We start from the raw sequence: 15394 nt of genomic DNA, 5'->3' as shown, positions 1-15394 counted from the left end.
GAGTTTTTATGTTGGAATGAATGATGGAAAGTCAACACATCTTGTCCTTTGCCTTCAATCAGCTTTCACTTTATCAATATTTTATCACCACAACCTCTCCCTTATCTTACCTAAGAGCATTGAGTTGCCTAAACACAAACATAAAAGTGTTACTCATACTTTAGGTTCCAGTAGCTAAAAAGACATAAAAGAGATAAATATTGTATAGTATAAATGTTATTAAAAAATAATCCAGGTGGCATTTAATTTCCCACAAAATATTTTTGCTCATGCAAATTGTATCTGTGAGTAATTTTCAGGAAACAGGATTGTCTTATCCAGACATAATTGTACAGCTGTTACTAGCATGCTATACTTTCCATTTGCTCCTCCATCAGAATCCCTTTCCTTCCAACCATCCAAGCATCTGAGTCCCCAAACTTATGGGCTCAGTTTTTATCCGAGCTCTAGTCTCAATAATGGAGATCGTCTTTCGCCCGTAAGCCACACACGTTCGCCAGGACCACTGCCAACACTTGCACAGTGTTCACCTCAAGATCTTAGGATTAGTGAGGACAAGCCAGCAGTAGCCGAGACTCTTGGTCCTCTTCGGCAGACTGGGCATTAGTAGAGAGGGACATGGGAGCTTGGCAGGCTCCCCTACCACCCCAGCTGGCTGCAACACCGGCGCTGCTGGCGTTGTCGCAGAGATTCAGGGGGATGAAGGTGGGGGTAGAGGGAGAGCTGTAAAGCTGAGGGAGGTAGAGGACGAGGCAGTGGGGGATTATCTCACTGCAAAATGCACTGTAGGGAGGCCCAGATGGACAAGTGGGCCGTGGTGTCTGCAGTGATGCCAAGAGTGTTAACTTACCGCATATACATAAAGACCCACACAGACCAAAGCACAGAGGATGTGCACACCAAAGAGTACATTCATTACGCAAAACCCCGTATTAGGTGGTTAGAAACAAATATACAGTATATATACAAACATGCGTTAACGCTCCCACTGGGTGTCAAATGTGCAGTATGCACAGTATGCACTGACACGTATCACAAATAGATTCTGTGAGAGGAGGAGAGACTGTAGGAGGGGGGTGAGAGTGGTGGGTGTCTCCATCTGTCAATTTGAAATGCTCAGATAAAGCCAAAACTATAAATGTCTGTGCTAATTTCAACACCATTCCCACAGAAAAGGGGGCTACCATGAATAACTTAAAGATGTGTAGCTACGCCTCACTTTCTGGGAAGACAGAAGCAAGCCATGAAATCTTCTGTTTCCAAAAAAAAATCGACAAAACTATTGTGGTTAATTTCACAGACTCCCTGCTTCATCGGCTAAGTCTGAGTGTGAATTTGTATACATCACAGCTATATGGCAATTCCTTTTGTGTAAAGGATAGAGAGGATTATATCCCAAGGCAGCACATTGTTGTGTAACATTGAGGCAATAGGCAATAGCAGGAAATGACACCTCCGCAGCTGCCAAGTGTTTCAAGAGGGATCTACAGTGGCACCATGCTGTTCTTTAGACAGCCAAAAAGGTATGACTCCAGATAAAACAAAAACACAAGTAACACAGATTTGCAGAGGTGTGGGCTCGAGTCACATGACTTGGACTCAGTCAGACTCCAATCACAAAAATTATGACTTTAGACTCGACTTGACAAAATCAAAGAAGACTCGCGACTCGACTTTGACTTTAACACCAATGACTCGTGACTTCACTTGGACTTGAGCCTTTTGACTTGAGCTGACTTGACACTCCCCATGCCCAAATATAAATTATGATATAAACTTGCGCGGTGCTCAATTAGACTGGTGCATGTGGCTTCCTCCAGCAAGAGGGAGCAATCACTGACACTCGTTTTGTTCTATAAATCCAGCGCACCTCTTTCCTTTACAGCTGAGCCGCTCGTCCCTGTCTAAAAGGTATGTTCAGTGTTGCTTTACCTGATCGGTGCTTGTAAAATATCCACTGTGTCTGCGTCTTCTAACGTCACAGCGATTTATAGTTTTCTCACCACTGGTTTCTGTCACTGCATCTCCCGACAAAACACCACGGTTTTATTTCAGCGTTCTGTAACGTAACTTTGTCAACTCGAGTAGTTCACCTGTCTCCTGCTCTGCTCCCCTCCATGTACACACACACACACACACACACACACACACACACACACACACACACACAGCCCCCTCAGTGACCCATCCGTCACCCAAAGCTGTCAACTTGGGGGAAACTGTGCTGCTGTCGTTCTCTTGCACTGTAGATGCTGCTTAAAGTTAATAATGTTGGATTATTGTTTCTTATTTCATGGGCTATATTAGATTTTGGAGTAATGCATATATAATTTTTTTAAAAAGAAAGTATTACATTTTAGAAGTTCAATAGTTTAATGTTTCCTAAGGCAATGAGTAATCCTGTTAAATAATTGTGATCTCAATATTGACCAAAATAATTAGCAGCCCTACATGAACATTTAATTTAATTCATGAAATTATGGAACATTTGTTGTGTGAAACAGCACCTCTGCTTTCTTTCTGTACAGGCTAAAGCTTCATTCAATACATTTGAAATGTTTTTTAAATTTGGTGAAGAGCGCATTATGACTTGTTTAGGACTCGAAACTCTAAGTTTAAGACTTGGACTTGACTTGGACTTGTTGGTCCTTGACTTGAGACTTGACTCGGATTTGCCAGTCATCGGTCTGGACTTGGGACTCGACTTGGGACTTGAGTGCTAAGACTTGAGACTTGACTCTGACTTGTAAAACGATGACTTGGTCCCACCTCTGCAGATTTGTAGACAGATATTGGATAAAGATTAGAAACTGTCCATTTAAATCTACGTGAAAATTTGAGACAAGAAGCTACAGTTTAGGACTCAACCTCCAACTGCTTTAGCTGCTCTGGGACCAGCTGTGTCACTGTGTTGTTTGATGAGGGAGCTCACAGGTATGCATGTTAACATGCCGCACAAAAGAAAAACATGCAGTTTCATTAATCATTTTGGAATTAATGCTATAACATTCATCCAATGTGCTTAATGATGTAGAAGTCAGCCTGAGTTGCATCAGTATTGAGCCTGTTGTGATGCAGCAGTTGTGGCCTTTCACAGTTTGAAGTTTTGACCTTTAATTATCTTAATTATCATCCCTCATTAGGCCTTTCTGTGTAATTTGTAGGGATGGCTGTGGGACAGGTCTCATGTCATTTGGACTTCTTGTCAAGTTTTAAAGCTTAGTAAAGTTTAGAAAATTTGACCTTTAATTATAAGGCCCCCATTGGGCCAATTAGTGTATTTTCCTTCAAAGGGTCTGTTCACCAAAATAATAAAATAACATATTTACTCACTCCCCTCCAATGACATGTAGCCATGTGAATACATTTTATTTATTTTATACACCCTCATTCTGAGATATCGGCCTCCCAGAATTCTGCGTCCACCGTGGTACAATGGCTGTTTACAGTATTTTGTCTGTAGTGCTCACTTTTTTTTCCCTCTCTCTAAGTTTGGAAAAAATGGACCAGCTGTTGGCTGTTTTGGAGTGAAATGTAAAAACAAACAAACAAACAAACAAAAACTTCAGGTACCCAACAAAAGCCAGTGAAATATTAAAAAATAATCAAACAAAATGCGAACATTTGTTTCTGAAGAAGGAAACTTTGCTTTTACAAACCTTTGTTGTCATGGTACCGAATTTATTCAGAAAAACTTTATATCTTTACTAATGGTTCTGAATATTTACATATATACATGTATATATCTGCACTTGTACCTGTAGGTTAATTCATGTAGATTACTTTCTGTCTCTTAGTACTTTCTACCTTTATTTATTCATTTATTTGTATTCTGTATAACTGCAGCAGATGAAATGTTTCCATGTCTGTCCATTACCCAGAACAGGAATCATCCAATAAAAACAGTATCTTCACCGACTGTTGCGACTGTCCCCCCTCTTTCCCTCCAGGTTCACTGATTTTTTACAGCACTTTCACAATCCTAAAATACATGTTATTTGTTTAACACCTTTCCTTTTAGTTTGAGTTTATGATGGGAACCACAGAGACCACTCACCTTCGCCCCTTCGCTGACGGTATCTCGGCCTCTCCTTTGTGTCTCTGCCACTGTCTTTGTTGTTATTGTGACACGGAGAGTCCTCCACTGTCAGCTCCTCACCATGCTCCAGATCTCCCTCTGATATTGGAGATGCTGCTGGCGAGACCTCATCCACACTGCCCTCCACCCGGATCCCTGAATGGTTCTCAGTGTTCTCACTTTGATTGTTCTCCCTACCCGGTGCTCCTTCCCCGGCCTCGCATGATGCTTCCTCATTCCCCTCTTTGTCCACTGCGCCAGCTTGAGCTCCAGGTTCTGCGTTGTTTCTGGGGCTTGAGGGATTAGAGGGGCTGCAGCTGCCCAGGGAACCGAGTACAGAGCTGGGGCTGGAGTGCAGGGAAAGGGAGGGGGTGTCTGGTTCTCTGATCCTGGTGCATGGGGCCCCATAGGGTTCCTGGACAAATCCCACAAACATGACCCCCTGGTCAGCAGCATCTTGGATCTGCTGTTGGGAGCATGAACAAAAAAACGTAAGTTAGAATGACGAGACACATGCTACAAATACAGGCCACTGCTGCCACATTGCATTCACTGATTTTGATTTGATTGGAGCTAAAATGATTAGACAAGCAACTATTTTGAAAATGGATGGAAAAATACCAAACATTCTCCGCTTCCAGCTTCTCAAATGTAAGAATTTATATACTTATGAATTCATAATATTTAGGTTTGAGCTGCTCTGAGACATTGTAATGGGTATTTTTTCACAATTTGTTCTACAATTCAGAGACTAAAGGATTAAATGATTAATCGAGAAAGTGATCCTCAGACTAATCAATGATAAAAGTAATCTTTAGTTGCAGCCCTAGATCTGATTGCATGTACTGTTAAAGATTTTGGATGTGAAGCTTCTGCAGCACACATTAGTTTTGGGTTTAGAGCATCAGCAAAATGCCAAAAATGTAAATTCATGATGCAAAATAAGAACAACCTACCAAGCAGAACATATACAAGAAGTTATTTCCCAAAGGGCTCAAACTGAAACCAAACTTTCAGAATTAATTTGAAATTGAATTGTTTTTCCCACAATACTTTTCATGGAGTCCTCTGCATCTGTTGGATCTTTGTTTTTTCTAACTCTGCGTTCTTTTCATTCCTACCCAACAGCTTCTCCAATCACACAGATGTTGATTAGATTGGAGCAGTCACAACCCTTGTCAGGCCTGGGCCACATCCCAAACCCAACGCTCCACTTTTTTTGCTCTTGTCTTATTGACATCTGGCATTTTCTGTCAATATTGTGATTCTGCCGCGGAGCGAGATTGAAACGTTAACTGTCAGAGAATGTTAATGATGCCATTCTCCATTCTGCACCCCAACCCACCCCCCATACCTAAGGCGGTGCCAGTGTCTATCTCGAGCCACAGTGAGGGAAGAGAATAAAAATCAAATCTAATGTGCAGGTTATTCACTATGAAATTAAATTGGAAAACAGTCACATTGTTTCCAGCCATATTGTTTAATATCAGTGAACGCTCTCTGGGTGCTTCCACATCATATTCCTACCAATATGTTGAAATGGAATTGCTAAGATAAAAGGGAGCAACTGTTGTATCTCATTTAATGGTAATGCAGGCAGTCAGAGAGAGAGAGATGAATGGCTTTGACTGTCTAATGTTGGTGCAGATGATAGCAGAAATGTTGGCTGTTATGGCTGAATTTATTTTTAGTACCATTATTATCATTATTTTTATTTTATTAAATCCGTTGTTTGACAAAATAGAATCATTCAGATTAGATTTCTTTTTCCAGAGACATCTTGCCAACAGTCCAGCAACAAATATGACAGATAAACCACAAATAGAGTGCAGATTCATCTTTCAGGAGAATTCAAATAAGTAAATAACTTGCTGGATTAATAAAATAGTCTAGCACTGAAATCACTATCTGATTAATTGATTAGCTGACTAAGACACAATTTAAGTAATTTATTGAGCAGAAATTCCAAATATTTGCTGCTTCCAGCTTATTAAATGTGAGGATTTGCCGCTTTTCTCTGTTTGTATCAGTATGAAATGAATGTTCATAGTCAAAATGTGTCAGGCTGAATTTTGGGGAAATGTATGTGTATAAACTAAGATTTGTTGCTACAGCCATGCCAGCGGGTCCTTGAGTCTGTACTTGAGCTAAATGCTAACATCAGTACGGCAACATGCTCACAATGACAATGCTATCATGATGATTTTAGCAGTTAATGTTTATCACGTTATCCATTTTGGTTCAGCATGTTAGCAAGATTACATTAGGTCATTAGCACTAAATAGACAGTACGGCTGAGGTTGACGGGAATGTCATTAGCTTTGCAAGTATTTGGTCATAAACCAAAGAACTTGACATGTTTATTAACCATAATGTTATTTCAATTCATCCTGGAGGGAATCTAAATATCTGAACCAAATATCAAGCCAATCCATCTAACTGACATTTCACTAAAAAACTAAAATGTGATGCTAGGGGAAAATTAAGGATTCACACAAGTCATTAGGATTTATCCTCTCAGGAACATGACTGTCTGTACAAAATGTCATGGCAATCCATTCAACAGTTGTTGAGATATTTCAGTCTAGACCAAAGTGGAGGACGACTGGCCGACTGGCGGACCAACATTGCATTCCTGGAGCCATGCTGCTAGGGTGGCTATTGATGCATGAAGACATTTAGAATATATCCATTTGATTTAATGATCGTGCAGCTGTAAAAAAACAGTATGGTCTTAGGTTTGAGTGCCCTCAGTATAAACACAGTTTTGCTTCATTTTAAAGCTGGAACAAGATGCTACAGATAAAGCTACTAACCAGAGGGAAACAAAAGTGGAAAACTGGACGCTAAGAGACAAATTTATTATGAGAATAATTGCAGGTTGTAGCCCTTTAAGAGTCATGTCCTATATACACTTGTGGGATCTACTGTAACACATTTTCAATACAGAATAAATAAAGATAAGATCAAAAATTAGCAGTCTTTTAAACTTCTTAATTGAAATGAACAGACAAGTTGCACTGGCTCAGAAGGAATCACCTCAGGTCAAGAAAATGAGGTTTCGAGGTCGAAAAGGAAATCTACGCATAGCATCATTTCTCTTCATTAACCGCAGTGACGACGAGGACAAACTTGATGAAAAATATTCTGGAAGCAGCTTCCCTTATTCTGCCACCAGAATATCAACAGCCTGCAGTGAAAAACCCATTTCAATTTTGACTTGAGACCACATTTCCTATTTCCCCCGTAAGTTATTAAAGTGGCACCAGGAGGAGGTGTCTGAAGGTCAAGATGAAAACCCCGGAGAGAGAGGGATTGAGCAGAGAGCATGAGGGGAGAGATGACAGAAAGAGAGGCAGAGGGATAACGACAGAAATTGAGATAGTGAGGAAGAGAAAGGAAAGAAAATAAGAGGAAAAAAAGAGACAAAAAGAGAGGAAAAACTGAAAGAAACAGAATCCAAGAGAGAGAGGCTGAAGGGAATGTACTTCTCCGCTCACTTCTCTACCACTCATCCATGTCCACTTCCTTTTTAATAGATTTCTAGCATGGCTTCCTCCTCCAGCAGGCCTGTAGCAGCTCAGAAGATTAAAATGATAACCAACAGTAATGAGGTCCTACAGGACTGTGGTTGCATGACTAATCGAAGGGCAAAATGTACAGAAAAGTTCAGGAGTGAGGCTTCAAAGGCCGACACAACAGTCAGTAATATACAGATTAAGCAGGGGGGGTTGAATCATGATGATGCAGCAAAACCAGGTCACAAGAGAGGAGGGTGTGTTAATATATATCATCTGAAGTGCCATTTCAAACAGCCTTTCTACAGCAGTGCATTCATAACGGTGACATACACTACAGAGCCAATTCATTATCAGATCGGTGAACGTGATTTCAGCATTCTGGCTCTCTTAGCTGTTTTCATCCCCTCTATGGAAAACACAGAAATGTTAAGCTATTTGGTTTGCTAATTAACACTAAACCATTAAGAAAACACAGCTTTTAGCATATTACATACATACTTTTAGATAGGGGAAAGCCCTACAATTGAACAATTGAATTGCAGCCAAATCAGAAATATTTAACTCTGTATGAACCCAAAAATAAATCCTTTCATCTTGTGATGTCTTGAAGACAGATTTAGAAAACTATTATGGATTTGAGGAGAGAGACATTTATGGATTATGGTTTTAAAAAAACTGCTAAATAAAAACAAAAGGTGAAAAATGCATTTGCTCAAGTAGTGATCTTTTTGGCTACTTCCAGTACCTGTTAGTGTACAATTTTTGAAGTACTTTCATTATGTGTAACTTTATACTTTCTATACAATCTTTCAAGGGGAAACATTGTACGTTTTACTCCACTACATGTTTATGAAAGCTGCTTGTTACTTTGAAAATAAAGATTTTACATGCAAAACACTAAACTTGTAAAATGGGTTATTCTTTGTAATGAGTATTTTACTTATGTTACTCTACATTGTGCTGCTAAAATATGTCTGTATTTTTTCTTGTATTGGAGCTTTTTTAAACTGCTGTATTGCTCCTTTCACCTTAATCAAGGATCTGAATTAGAGCCCTTACAGGTCTGCTCAGTTCCTAGTAACCAAGACCTGACCTGAGGACCTGAGGCGGCCTGGCTCTGAGCTACTAGCTCTGTATTATAATTATAGCAGGAGGAAAATGTGTTATTTTGAGGTGAGATGGAGAGTGTGAACTGTGAAATGCGGGCAAACTGACATGTGTTGCTGCTCTTTGTGACCGCTGTTGCTCGTTAATTGGTGGCACATCATCCTGCAGTGTTGGTGGTCTTTCTCTATTTGTCAGGTCCACCACCTTTTGGATTGGGTCCAATTATCCTTAAGTCTGTCCTTGAGGCAGTGGTGGAAAGTCACTAAGTACATTTACTCAAGTACAATTTTGAGGTACTTTTACAATTAAATTTTATACTACATTATACCTTCACTACATTTTCTACAGAGAAATATTACACTTTTTACTCCTCTACACAGTGACAAGTTACTTCACAGATTAGGGTTTTAAAGACAAAACCTTTAATCAATTTATAAAATATGAAACTGTGCTATGGATTAAACTTTACAACGGTGTGTAAACTGGTTAAAATGTGCTCCACCTTTCAATCAGGTCTTTTTTTTTATATACAAGTTTGGGTAGGTTTTGATCAAAAAACCATGAGGAATACAGCTTCTCACTTTATGCTCTCCTGCCTTAATTTGACACCATGTAATTCATGATAAATTACTGCATGACAAAACTACAATTTATTTTTGTTTTTATACAACTTCGTTGACACTCCAATGTTACTTTGGCTCAAGCAGAAACTGTTCAGAATGTCAGATGCTGAAGTTAATAATAATCTACCACAAGCACATTTCTTGTAGTAGCAGTAGAAGCCTGTCAACATGGCTCAAAGGAGGGGCAACAAAATCAAAGTTGTAAATTTACCACTTATTCATACCTGACATTTCCTGAAATGCACACTTCACCATTACCCTTATGTTTTCTTTGTTATTTTTTAAAGTGGCAATTACGTAAAAAGAATCCTTTTATTGTCACTCCTCCAACATGGTGTACTTCATTGGCAACTGTGCTCCAAGCATCCTCTGACAAGCTGCTGTTAAAAGCCTTCAGCCTGACAGCAGCGTGCTTGCGAGCAAGTTTAACCATGTGGCTGATTCACGAAAATACAATTTTAAACATACAAACAAGGTGTTCTCTGAACCTTCAGACAGAGTGACATGCAGAACAAAGAAATTTAAGTTTTGGTAAGAGACTGAGTTTATATTCTGGTATTGGGAAAATTCATAATGTTCTCTTCTATGTCTATGTTCACTCAGTATTTGATGTTAGAATATGCATCTTGGAAACAAGTCCCTACAATGTAAATGCATTCATCCCTCCCTATCTCTTGCTTCCTTCCGTCCTCCCTGCACCCCTCCTTCCAGCTGGGCTCAAACTGACAAAACCTTCAGCTTGGCATTTGCAATGCAGCCCTACCTTCTTGACGTAGCCCTGGATGAGCTCTGGGGTGGGCACCTGCTCAGCAGATAGACACTCTTCCAGCTGTAGTTTGTACGGTGGGCAGACTGACTGGCTCCTTTCCGCCCTGCAGGCACCACAGTTGGGGAGAGAGGACAATGAGTTTCAGCCTTTCAGCCAGCCGGCCTGCTGGACAAATGCTCACGATACACAAGGGTACCCATGCATTCACACACATGCAAACACACATTCACAAACAACCTAGATTTATAAAATTACAGTCATTCTGTAAAACATCCACAAAGAGGGTGCTATTCACAGACCCAGGCATCAAATCTATAATGCAAAAATAATGCCCCATCAACAAATTACACTGCATCAAGAAGCTTAGTTAATGTTGTTGTTGCCCTGTGGGAGGCGAGAGAAAAATACAATAAAACACTTAGGTGAGACAAAGATCCACATGGATGAAAGAAAACACATGGGGAGCACAGAAAGCAGAAAATTCAATGCAAATCTCATCTTGCCCCCCACCACCTTCAGCCCTCCCTGCTGAGGCCATATCAGTATTTTGAGCGGGGAGAATCTATTTATATGGTGTTGTATTTTCCTTTTCAGTACTCTGGAGGAAATCCCAGACCTAGCCCTGAGGAGACTAATGCCCCAGCTTCCATCGCCCTGCTCCTTCTCCTGTTGACAAGGGGAAGAAGCCCTGCACGCCCTTTTCCTCAGTGTGCAGTGTGTGTCTATGTGCATATACAGTAGTTGTGTGTGTATGTGTGTGTGTGTGTGTGTGTGTAGGCTGCGAGTGTGTGCTCTGCGTGAGCTCTGGCTTTACACGGACACCTGATGTGTGAGAGGGTAAAAGATGCATGCGTGCATGCTGGTGTGTGTATTAAAGGCTGTGCTTGCAGCTTCCCAGTACACGCAAGACTTCATCTGAATGCACACACATGTCCCTGCCTCCTTGTGTGTGTGCGTGTATGTGTTCCTGATGCCTTATCACAGTGATTTTTCTGTCTTGCCCCCCCCTTGGGTGTAGATTGACCAGTTTAATGTTTAATTAATGTATAGCATAACTCCCCGCTTTACATTTTGACTACTAACTAGTTACATGAAGTGTTTTTGTTCAAATGAAAGATGGCAATTAAAAGGACGCTCAACTATTTAATATTGTACTTGCAGTTCAAGAGACAGATAAAAAAGGAAAATCTGTGCAGCAGAAGGAGAGACTTCTTTCGTTGCCTGGTAAACAACCATTTTTCAAACTTCAATTTGTCACATAGACTTTCAATTAAGAATGTTTTAGTCTCCAAGCCCAAGTTGAGATAACTTGAGTAATTTTCTCAGACTTGACAAAGCTCCTTCCAGAGCTACAGTAGACATTATACAACTGTTTTTACAGACTGTGTAGTACTACCTGTGACAGACTGTGTAGTACTACCTGTCATTTAGACATTTAAAGTTGGAGTGCCCCTTTAAAGTTTGCTCAAGCTGCCAGAGGTTTTATACACAAGCTTGTTCTACTTTATTTACGGTGGAAACCGAGAGCAAGATTAGCCTCTTTATATTTTGCTGTTTGCGTTACATGTTTGCTTGATGGGCCACACAAGTGCCCTGTCAAAAATATGCCTATATTTTACATGTCATTTTACTGTCTGAATACATTTTGCTAACCTAAATCGTCTCAGACTTGCTAGAGTGAAACCACTCTTGTATTTTTCCCACATAAATCAGACTCACACAGTTTGAACATCACTGCATTATCACATTAAATCCCAGCTTTTCTGTTGGACTTCACAGCATAACCAAAGGCCCTCGTTCATGACACCCATCTAAAAATAAAAAATAAATTAAAAACACAGTGTCACCACCACACTTCTACTCTACTGTCACTGACACCCGTCGCTATGCGAATATCACTGTCACAGCACATTGCAGAGCAAAAACTGGGCCGGCTGACTTGTTAAGTACAAACTTTGCACGCTCTGTGAAACATTCATTACGACGAGATGAGAGCAGGCTCTCATTTTTCGCTGTGTCATAACATTCAAAGGCACAATGGCAGACGCCTGGTGGCACTGTCAAAAAAGGTGGATGGGTCCCTTGTTGGTTGCGACATAAAGCACAATCAACCAGCTTGGTTGTGCTCCAGGCACATCTTCAAGAAACAAAACAGAGAGAAACAGAGATACAGACAGGCAGCATAGTGTATACAGTGTAGTTAAGTGCAAATGTGTTGCATTTCCTTTCTTACATTCTAACTTGCTTTACAACATGTTTTGGCAATACTGTACTGAGAAGTCTGCACGTCCATGATTTTTTAAAATCAAGAACTGGCACTAGAATTCATATAATTTTGTGCTATCAAATGTTTTGTACAGAGAAGGTGTCCCTTCTTTTGAAATGGTGAACAACTCATTTTGGAATAAAACTGAATGGAGACTCTCTGACAGAGTGTCAGAGAGGGAAAAAGGCGTGTCAGAAGAACAACAATTCAAACGGTGCACTCAGTCCTGGAGGGAGGCCTCGGGTTAAAAATAGCAGCTGCATCACCTGCAGTCCATCTTCTCTGTGAAACAGTGACTTTTCATGTGGCGTGCAGCTCTGGCTGTCAGCCTCTGAGGTCTCGTGTGGTTAGACAGGTGTCAAATGCCTGCCTGCCCACCTGGAGCTCCCTCCTGGGTGAATACACCTGCTTACCACTCCCACCCCCTCTGTGTCTGTCCACAGATGGGTCACATGCTTCTTTTTGCCACAGAACATCTTGTGTTGGACTAATCGCTCCCGCTGGAGCTGAACGTTCACATGGTAACTAATTGCATATTACCTATTAATGGCTTGCTTTGGGATTTGTTTTAGCAGTGTAGTGGCTACACCATTTGTAAATGTGCGGTTTCCAATTACACTGTGTTCACTGAGGTATGAAAAAGGATTGTTTTGACATATTGTTTTTCAGAAGAAGTCAAACAAAAAAAAAGGAAAAAAGAAAAAAGGAAAAGAAGGAAAAGAAGTCTACAGGCACTTTAGTCTTTGTTTAAATTTGAAATGTTCTCAGAGCAAACCTTCAAGCTCAGTTTGATTTTGCAAACATGCAGACATGATATTTGAGACTCAAGTCAGACTTAAGTCATAAAAATAAGGACTCGACTTACTTGAGATTTGAAGCAAAACATTTTCAAGTTTTGACCTGTTAGAATCCCAGAACAACAAGCACAAATTTGTAATAGCTGTGTACACACATTTATGTATTCACACACACACTACCTCACACTGGACCTCCAAGTTTCAGCCTTTTAGGTAGAAAGTTGCCTGCAACCATGAATTCTATAGGTAGAAATGAAATTCTTTCTATACTGTATATTTAGTCAAAGAAAGTGAAGAAAGAAAAACTAGCTTGTGCTTAGCTGTGAGGGAGTAGGGCTGATCCCAAATAGTCAAAGATTCGATGCTTTGATGGGCGGAGCCTGATGCGACTGTCAATCTCACAGTCAAGGCTTCGCAGCGAAACAAGGATCATGCCATTTATGCAATATGGGGGTGCTCAACGTCTGATTTTACATAGATCTACCAGTTTTCTCCCAATAAGTTAACATACAGCCTATAACAATAAACATTTCAACGTTTAATGCTGTAAATAAACATGTAAGAAGAAAAAAAACGTCCAATAAATGTTTTTAAAGTGTGTGAATGTATCCAAAATTGTAACCCTAACCTTGGGTTGTCAGTGCGCATGTGTAGGCGTAGCGTAGGAAAACTTGCTGAAGAGATAGAGCCACAGCTTCACCAGTGTTGTGCTGAGTTGTCCTATGGTGAAATGCTTTGAGCATTTAGCTCAAAACCTCAGCATTCTAACGTGCTCACAATGAGAATGCTAATATGCTATTTATAAGATATTTAGCAGGTATAATCTTTAGCATGTTCACTGTTTTCCATGGTTGTTGTGATATTTCATTTTGGACCAGAGTGATGGACTGACTGATCAATGTTGGTCACAATTAACAGCTTTGAAAGGTGCTAAAATCACAACTGTATCACTTTTTGTGCACAGGACTGTATTTTACAGGAAAGATGTAGCTGAAGCTGAAGTCAAATCAGGTTATATATTGTTTAAAGCAATCATTGCCAGAGAGTAACAAATTAAGCATTCAGTTAAGTGTTTTGAATTATTACTTTGCTGTACAAGGAAATTGCTTGAGAGGACTTGAATTGCACTTAATGTATACAATAAAAGCTTTTGCATCAAGCTACAGAAAAATGTCAAGGCTGACTAAAAGCATTTTCACATCGTTGTCAGTCTGAGTGAAAATGTGAATTCGCTCTAGTTCTTTCTGCATTAGGAACAGAGCCGTGTGTGACCTCTCATCCACCACCTTCACCCACCGTTTATCTGTTGGTATGACGACACAATCAGGGAGCAAACATGAACCCATGTTTAGCATTCTGTCACTGTGTGGGGCTTTGATAATACAGTATAGCACACCTCTCCTACTGTCACATTTTCACACATTTGTGAATATTTTCACCAGAGTGAATCCCCCCTAATGGTTTTTAGTTTGCACCTCTTTATTTTCCTCTTTGTCCATCTCTCTCTTAAGCTCTCCACCCTTCTCCTCCCTCTCTACCCATCTTTCTCTTTCAATCCCTCTCTTTCTGTGCCTAAGCACATGGGAGCTACTTGCAATTACCCAATAATGATGAATATATCCCATCAGACATTGCCTGCTGAACTGTAACCCTATTCCATCGCAATCAAATTGAACACTGGGAAATTTGACAGTTGACATTTTAAATTTTCAAACGGTCCAATCCATTCTGTCTGCATTGCAGGGTTTTTTTCTGCTTCTTCCCGCAGCAGGTTGTAACGGGGGGTGGCCGCTGCTGATGACAAATCGCTGTCTATGGTTTCTAAAGTTATAACCCACTTAACCATATATGTCAGTCAGGTGACAGTGTCTTAACATTTACAGATGACACGACGCTGTATGCCCACAACCTTTGTGTAGTTCCTGACTGTGAACGGATTCCTGCAGCGTCACCCCCTCCATGTAAAGTGTCTTGTTGGCTGATCCTTTCACACTGAGGCTAATACTGTAAAGACTCCACTGGGATTGTGTCCATGGACATAATGCACATGCTAAATACTGTGCAGCTGCTGTACTCCAGTCAGTTCATCTACCTTGACTTTCACTTTGTTTTCAGTGCAGTCACAAAAAGCTATTCGTTTTGGAGCGACGGATGAATGAGTGCTCACTGTCATGCTTTCAATCCCATTCATTGTAAACCCCCCCCCCCCCCCCCCCCCCCCCCCCCCCCCCCC

General features: G+C 40.5%; 1 protein-coding gene across 1 annotated transcript in view; it reads right to left on the bottom strand.

The window, feature by feature from the left end:
• The window catches only part of LOC123968020 (raftlin-like), a 97980-nt gene that overhangs the window by 30892 nt on the left and 51694 nt on the right, over positions 1 to 15394 (bottom strand). The window contains exons 4-5 of the mRNA XM_046044487.1: positions 10093 to 10201; positions 4058 to 4544 (exon numbers count right to left, since the gene is read on the bottom strand). Of these exons, the coding sequence (XP_045900443.1) occupies positions 4058 to 4544; positions 10093 to 10201 (596 nt within the window). The remainder of the gene's footprint in view (positions 1 to 4057; positions 4545 to 10092; positions 10202 to 15394) is intronic.

Source organism: Micropterus dolomieu, linkage group LG03, assembly GCF_021292245.1.
Source record: "Micropterus dolomieu isolate WLL.071019.BEF.003 ecotype Adirondacks linkage group LG03, ASM2129224v1, whole genome shotgun sequence".
Taxonomy (NCBI): domain Eukaryota; kingdom Metazoa; phylum Chordata; class Actinopteri; order Centrarchiformes; family Centrarchidae; genus Micropterus; species Micropterus dolomieu.
This window is presented reverse-complemented; position numbering and strand designations above follow the sequence as displayed.